Source organism: Elephas maximus, chromosome 25 (genome assembly GCF_024166365.1).
Source record: "Elephas maximus indicus isolate mEleMax1 chromosome 25, mEleMax1 primary haplotype, whole genome shotgun sequence".
In the NCBI taxonomy this organism is placed as follows: Eukaryota; Metazoa; Chordata; class Mammalia; order Proboscidea; family Elephantidae; genus Elephas; species Elephas maximus.
The window spans coordinates 23,650,895-23,658,823 of NC_064843.1; the positions used below are offsets into that span (position 1 = coordinate 23,650,895).

The following is a 7,929-nucleotide window of genomic DNA, read 5'->3' on the forward strand; positions in this document are numbered from 1 at the left end:
CACTGGCATAAATTCTAGACAGATTAAAATGTAAGAATAAAATAAAAATGAAAACAGATTTAAATGACAATAATTTTCAACCATCTGGAGGAGAAAAGAAAATTTGAGCTTAACATTAACAGCTAACATTTATTGACTATATACTATGTTCCAGGTTCTATGCTGAGTGTTTCATATATATTAGACTATTTAACCCTTGTATTAACCCAATGACATGAATCTTGAATTATTACAGATGAGGAAATTGAGGTTCTGGGGTTTATATCAGGTCCCACAGTGAAAAGTGGAGTTGGGATGCTAGCTCAAGTCTATCTGACTCTGCCTATGTTCTTTTCTCTGTAAAATACTGAATATTCAACAGTGTGATGACAAATGGAAAAGAATTTCCCTTTGTATTGTCTAGGGTAATACACAGGCTGGGGAAACTGCATCTGATGTCCTCTTGGTGAAAATATCACCTAATCCTTAGGAAGAAATGTGGCAGCAATTATCCAAAGCCTGATATAGGCAACACTTTTGTCCAGCAGTTCTTTCTCTATTAACTCATGCTAGAAAATAATAATATACGTGCCAAAGTGTTAGCTATAAGGGAGTACATTGGGACATTTTTATAGCAAGAAGAAATCAGAAATATCCAGTTCTTCATGATTTGGAGGGATGATCATAATATTTATCTGTGAATTGTTGGCATGACTTGTATGATTTTTTTTTTTTTTTTGGTCTTCTGTCTATATACTTTATTCAGTTAATTACTAAATGTGCAGATCCACGTAATTAACCACAACACCATAAATTGTGTAGAATTGTGGACTCTTCCCTCTCTCAGAAGCTCCAGTTAGGGAAGAAAATGTGGTCATCATCTTCTCACTCTCTGGCTCTTTGTGTTTCTTTTCCACCGCCCTCATCTGGCCAGCAAAAGTTTCTGTCTTCTAGGGACTACTCCCATGAGAGGGGTAGGAAAGTTCTTGCACAGTAAATATATCATAAGCTAGCTTTGTGCTTCTGGTTCTGACTCTTACATGGGAAATTTCATGCTTTCATTGGAGACAGTCCCCTCATCCCTGGGGGTAAACCTTAGGTGCCTGGTCATTTATACTATGGATACTGTCCAAACTGCAACCCTCTTCTCTTCTCTGCTGCCACAGGCCACTTTAGCCAGACCCCACCCTTTCCAGTTTTCAAATGTCTGAAACACTGGTCTACCGTGTCCTCATAAACAACTGGGGATGCAGAGCAAGCTCGATGAGTAGAATCCATAGAGTCCTTCTTTTGACCTGGAAATACAAAGCAGCATCCCTGCTTCCCTGAGCAAAGCTTCTAACCAATAAAATACCCTTCGAAATCTTCTATACACTGCTTTAAACAACTCTGCACTCTCTAGATGAAGGAAGGTTTTAACAGTCCCCCATCCAGTTCTTTTGGAGCCATGGTGGTGCAGTGGTTAAGAGCTTTGCTGCTAACCAAAAGGTCAGCAGTTCGAATCCACCAGCTGCTTCTTGGAAAGCATATGAGGCAGTTCCACTCTGCCCTATAAGGTCACTGTGAGTTGGATTTGATTCAACGGCAACAGGTTTTTTTTGTTTGTTTTGTTTTTGGATCCAGTTCTTGGCCATCACTCTTTCTGAAGTCTTACTGAGTGATCTATCTCATAACCCACTCTGGAATCACTCTGGTATCCTTAGGATCTTGATTAAAACTTTCATTACATCATCTTCTTACATAAGTTTTTTAGTGAAAAATCAGGACATTTAATGCATTCTGTAATTTCAGTTCAAAAAAATAATGAATACAACATAAAAGTATTCAAGTATACTGGATAACTGGGTGGTAGAATTAATAATGCTTAAGCCCTGATGGCATAGTGGTTAAGAGTTTGGCTGCTAATCAAAAGGTCAGCAGTTCGAATCCACCAGGTGCTCCTTGGAAACCTAATGGTACAATTCTACTCCGTCCTATAGGGTCGCTATGAGTTGGAATAGACCCCATGGCAATGGGTTTGGGTTTTTTGGGTTTTTTTAACCATATTTCCCTCTCTGCACTTTTTTTGTGTTTTACAAATTGTATAATCTGAACGCACGTTGTTTTTTCACCAGGAAAAAACAATACATTTTTTAAGGAAATATTTTTGTTAAGGGAGGGGTATGTCATTTGAGATGGAGAAGAAGCCTTGGGGAAGCCATGCCCAGGTCAGGAGTGGATACCTTGGTAGGTAACAGAGGAGAGAAATAGTAGGAGAAGGAGTAAGACAGCATTCACAAGCACTTCCTCTCTCTTTCCTACTCTCTTCCCCTTCTCCCATTCTCTACCTCTAGTGGCATTTGGAAAAGACGTATCTTCTGCCAGAACTTAACCCAGACACACATAAAGAGTACCATGAAGCTCCAGGTTCTCCTAGTTATCATGCTTGCCTCTGTGGTTGTGAGGATCCTGCCTGTGCTGGGAGGCGTCAGGAAAAAATATACCTGTAAGTGGTGTGCCAAAGGAGGGGGGTGCTATCCTGAGATGTCTGGCATAGCTCATTCAGGGTCCACATTTCTGGGATCATCCTTTAGCACCCTCCTTAACAGAAGACATCCAAGCAAGATTATGTTGGATGTTCCCAATCTGGGGTCCTTCCAAGCTCCTTCTCCCAGCTCTGAAAGCAATAATGGGTATATGGAAAGGGAACATGCCTTTTGTTTACACTCCACAGCCAGTGGGAAATAATATTTTCCAATGTCAGATCAATTTGTGTAAGGAAACACCATCACAGAGCTTTCCTCTCAGCCCATATTTCCAGAATCTTGTGCCTTAGCTAGTTGTGCCTTTCATGAATACCAAAATGGTAATATTGAACACACACATTCATTTAGTTTGAGGAGAAGAATCTTTAAAAACACTAAAAGATAGAAAAGACAATTGAGGGGGTCCTTAGTGGATCAATGATTGAGGACACAAGAAAATGGGACAATGAAGGGACTGACAAGGTTGGGGGCCGGTGAAAGTCATGAAACTTGGGGAGAGGCCAAGTCCTCAGGTGGTATCATCAGAGAGGCAAAGAGAAAGGGCGAAATGTAGGGTCCTATGTTCCTTTGGCTCAGTTTCACATTCTACAAATTGGATGTGCAGCTGGGAGATAGAGGATATTGCAGGCCCTGAAGTCTAAAGTTATATGAAAGTAGATTTGGTGAGCGAGGTCATATATGTTGAGAGTGTCCTAGGTCCAATCTTTTGGGAGCTGAGAGAGGGCCTAGAGGCCTGCAATGTTGTGAGGATGCATGGAAGGAAGAAGAACAAGTCCTGTGAGAATGGTCTTCTATGGAGAGACACTGGTTGGAATTTGAGAAGGTACAGGAAGGGGTTTTCTTGAAAGGTAGAGAAATACTTGCTTGTGGCTTGGAGCTCAGGTTCCAAAAGGGGTCCCTGAGCTTAAGAAGGGTTCTTCTAAGAGTTGTGGCTGAACAGATCCTACCAATGTCTATCATCTCCATTCCAGCTAAAACATTGGAAATCGAGCAGTGCTGGGTACAGCCTCCACTAGAGTTTTGTGACAAAAAATGCTCTAAATATAACTTCTGTGTATTTTATAACCATACATGCTGTTGGACCTACTGTGGAAACATCTGCTTGCACAATGAGTGAGTTGCTTGGGGGGGTGTGGGGAGTGGTCTGAGCATGCTTCCTCACTGGTCCTCACCCATTATGCAGAAGCTGTGATCCTGAACAAAAGACTACACTTATCCAAAATCCTGGTCAAAGAAACAGGAAGCAAGAGGGAATGCCCAACCATCTCCAAATCGAGGTTTCCAGCCACTCAAAATAAACCTAAAGAGGCCTCTACTTTTCTTCATCCCCATTCCATTTCCTCTGAGTCCCTCATTACATCACCTGTTAGTTAGAAAATCTCTTTTTTGTCCAAGGTGGTCATTACTGTCTCCTTAGCTGGGGTTCCCCCCTAGCCCCCTAGTCTCAGCCAGGCCCAAGAAGACCTTGTCTCCACCTGTCTTCTCAGTCAGTAGACAGCTTGAAAGAAACTGCCCAAAAGTAGGTAAATGCTGATGTTACAGAAAGAATTTCTGTCATTATTTGGGGCCTAGGTTACCCTGTCTGTCAGTGGAGACTTGTGTTTTGCTATAATGCTGAACATGTTTCAGTGTAGCTCCAGATTAAGACAGACTAAGAATAAAGGCCTGGAGATCTAATTTTAAAATTCAGCCAATGAAAACCCTATGGATCATACCCATTAGATCCTAATGGATCATGGGGATGGTGCAGAACCAGGCCACGTTTTATTCTCTTGTACATGGGGTTGCCGTGAGTCAGAGGCTAATTTCACAGCATCCAACACCAACAACTGGGTGTTATTAAGTTTGGAAATGGATGTCCCGAAGGGTTCCCTAACTTTTAACCGCCTAATCTTTCTCTTACAGAGAGCCTTTTAAATCAATGCTAAAACCCTAAATTCTAGCTGACCTACCACCAGTGTGGGCTAAAGGACGACTATCTGGCCCAGGAAGAGTGCTGCCTGGTTCCATGTTGGTATACCCACTTGCTCCGGCTTAGGGCCTCTCTGCTCCTTCCTTGACTTCTCAACCTTGAGAAGGCTCAAGTGTTTGCCAAATAAACTGATACACCAACCTGAAGTCTCTGCATTTTCTTCACTCAGTCCGTGTGGCTTCATTTCCCTTATTACAATCCCCAACAGTCCTAACAGGTGCACTCATTTCATCACGTGCTCAGGTACCCAGCTCTGTCTTCCCATTAGACCTATGTATGAGCCGGAATGGCTCCCAGCTACAGCAAAAACAGAGAAATTAATAAAAAAATCTTGTAGGTTAACCCAAACCAAACCTGAAACCCATTACCATTGAGTTGATTCTGACTCATAATGACCTTATAGGACAGAGTAGAACTGTCTCATAGGGTTTCCAAGGAGCAGCTAGTGGATTCAAACTGCGGACATTTTGGTTAGCAGGCAAACGCTTGACCACTGTGCCACCAGGGCTCCTAGGTTAACCCAGTAACCTATTCTCATTCACAATATATTCCACTGAGGGTTCTCAGTTGGCAGCCATCAGTGCTGTGATTCAAGGACCCCGGCTCCTTCCATCTACAGTTCTGCCCACTCCCAGGACTTCAGACTCCTTTGCTGGACCTTCTACATCCAACCAGCTGATGGGCAGGAAAGGTAGCGTGGAGGCTCATACAGAAGGTTTTGAATGGCCAGGCTTAGAAGTGGAGTCCATCATTTCTATCCACAATCCTTGGCCATAATGCAGTCATTTGATCCCTCGGAATTGACTCATCTGCAAAAGGTTTGGTTTTGGATTTGCAAAGGAGACTAGGAAATGTTGTCTTAGCAATATGTAGACTTAGGAAAGTGTAAACTCAGGAATGTGATACAGCATGACGAAGGCAGGACAAGGGGATAAGAGACCACCTGGTTAGAGCCTTAGAGCTCAGAGTAAAGAATAAGGAGGGCAGGTGCTCAGGTAAGCACCCTTCAGGAGTGGGGCTTTGTCTGAGCCTTAAGAGATAGGGAGGACTTGGAGCTTGTCTTAGTTTCCACGGCTGTTGAAGCAAATTACCACTACGTTAGTGGCTTAAAATAAGAGATGTTTATTCTCTCACAGTTATAGAGGCCAGAAGTGTAAAACCAAGGTGTCAACAGGGTCGCGCTCCCTCTGACGGCTCTAAGGAAGAATCCTCCCTTGCTTTTTTCAGCTTCTGGTGGCTCTTGGCATTCCTCCGCATTCCTTGCCTTGTTTGTGGATCACTCTAATCTCTCCCTCTGTCTTCATATGGCCTTCTGCTTTGTGCATCTGTGTCCAAATCTCTCTCTCCTTTTCTTATAAAAACACCAGTCATTGGATTTAGGGCATGGCTTAAATCCAAGAGGATTTCGTCTTGAGATTCTTGACTAATTACACTGCAAAGGTGCTATTTCCAAATAAGGTAACATTCTGAGTTTCAGTGTTGACATGAATTTTTGGAGGGCACTATTCAACTCATACAGAGTTAAGATGGTTATTCCTTCCCTAAAAGAAGAATGCAAAGGACAGCAAAAGATTAAGCAACCCTAGAGGAAGGGAGGGGATTTTCTCTTGGGTACACCATACCCTTTCACACCTTCATCTGCCAAACCTGGGCCATGGGAGGTGGATGGGAGGGAAGATGTTACTTTACCAATGTTAGCAGAAGAGTAATTGGCACAGAGAGGTGGAAGGATACCCAAGGGGTCCATAAAACATGGAAGCACTGACAGCACTGCCTTTCTACTAGCCACATAGTCACCTATACAGGGCTATGGATGGTATAGATTGAGAGCCACTCTAGGCTTTCAGTCCTGCCATCCGCTGAAGAAATAAAATTCACATTACCCTTCCCATCATGGGCGTTCATGTTTGTACACTTCCAGTGGGGCTGTGGAGAAACTATCAGCATCTTTGTTATTAAGACTTAAAGAAGTAGCAAATGCTGAAACCATCACCTGTCAGCATGACTCATCACTTTTTCAAAGTGGCATTAACCATGTATGGCAGTGAGCTGTTGTAGAAGACACTCTTGGCACCTCATCCAAATTCCCTTCTGGCCTTGCTCACCCATCTCTCAGCTCCTGCAAGTACTGTGGCTAGAAATGTCCACATGCAGCCTTCTCCAGAGAATTGCTCTTGGTTGACAGGAATCAACTCAGCTGGCTTTGCCAGCCTCTGGGGACGGTGGATTACTAAAAAATACAAGGCCTCAAGGCAAGACAACTCTGTGATACAATATCCTCTCAAGAGCTTTGAATCAGGCCAAATCTAGAATTTACCTGTGACCACATCCTTGTTCAGTTATTGTTTTACCATCAAGCCCTTCATATTGGGAAATGACCTGAACTGTATTTCTCCAGGGAAAAGGGATCACAAAATAAACGAATATGGATAAAGAATCATGTGCATGGATTTGAAAACCAAAACAGTTTTGAAAACTATTACGGGTACTCAAGGGGGGAAAATTTTTGTGTGTTCATTGTGTTTCTAATCATGAAGCTGTGAGTTTGATTATCAGGAGTGTGGAGTTTATACCACGAACCTTGGAATTGGGAATAAAGTTAAGTAAGGTAAGAATAGTTTTATCCGCTGAAAAAGGCTCAAAAGTCTGGTCACTTGGAGGAGAATACTGAAGGAACGAGTAGGATAAAAACAGAAACATCCAGATAAGTTTGGAAATTTCAAAACAGAAATGAGACCTCTGGTTAAACAAAAGGTATTGAATATGAGCGTGTTTGTTTTCTACTTCTGCCATATCAAATTACCACAAACGCAGCAGCTTAAAGAACACAAATTTATCTTCCCCTTCTGAAGGTCAGAAGTCTCATCAGACTAGAATCAACATGTCAGCTGGACTGTGTTCATTTTTTTTTTCTAGGTGAGGACCCATTTCCTTGCTCATCTGGGTTGTTGGCAGAATTCAGTTCCTTGCAGTTGTAGGAATGAGATCCCGATTTCCTTTCTAGCTGTCAGCTGAGGGCTGTTCTCAGTTTCTAGAGGCTACCTACATTCCTTGGCTTGTAGCTCCTTTCTTCCACCTTCAAAGCCTGTAAGGGTGAGTTGAGTACTTCTCATGCTTGGAATCTCTACTGCTTTTTCTCTCTCACCTCTCTGATGCACTACAGCCAGGAAAGGTTCTCCCCTTTGAAGGACTCAGGATCACACTGGGCCCACCCACATAATCTAGGATACTCTCCCCATCTCAATTTGCGTCTGGATTCTCATGGTCCCTACCTTTAATCACACCTAGCCCCTGATGCTTCAGTGCTGTCATCTGGTCTCTGATATTCTGGTATCCTATCATACCTGCTGACAATATGCAGCCCACTTCCAGGCAGCCTCCCCTGCCTTCCATCCTGACTGGCAAAAGACTGTTGATACAAAGCTTGTCGGGGGTTGTGGGATGTCTCATAAC

At 42.9% G+C, this 7,929-nt stretch overlaps 1 protein-coding gene across 1 annotated transcript; it reads left to right on the plus strand.

Moving 5' to 3' along the window:
* The first annotated feature begins 2,373 nt into the window (after positions 1 to 2,373).
* WFDC9 (WAP four-disulfide core domain 9) lies at positions 2,374 to 4,440 on the plus strand. The gene is made up of 3 exons (XM_049870092.1): positions 2,374 to 2,464; positions 3,476 to 3,617; positions 4,410 to 4,440. Exons 1-3 carry the CDS (start codon positions 2,374 to 2,376, stop codon positions 4,438 to 4,440), a joined length of 264 nt encoding a protein of 87 aa, XP_049726049.1.
* The last annotated feature ends 3,489 nt before the right edge of the window (positions 4,441 to 7,929 follow it).

Coding starts and splice junctions, on each gene's coding strand:
- WFDC9 (XM_049870092.1), top strand. CDS start 2,374: ATGAAGCTCCAGGTTCTCCTAGTTATCATGCTTGCCTCTGTGGTTGTG. Junction 2,465..3,475: donor CGTCAGGAAAAAATATACCT/GTAAGTGGTGTG, acceptor TCTCCATTCCAG/CTAAAACATTGGAAATCGAG. Junction 3,618..4,409: donor AACATCTGCTTGCACAATGA/GTGAGTTGCTTG, acceptor TTTCTCTTACAG/AGAGCCTTTTAAATCAATGC.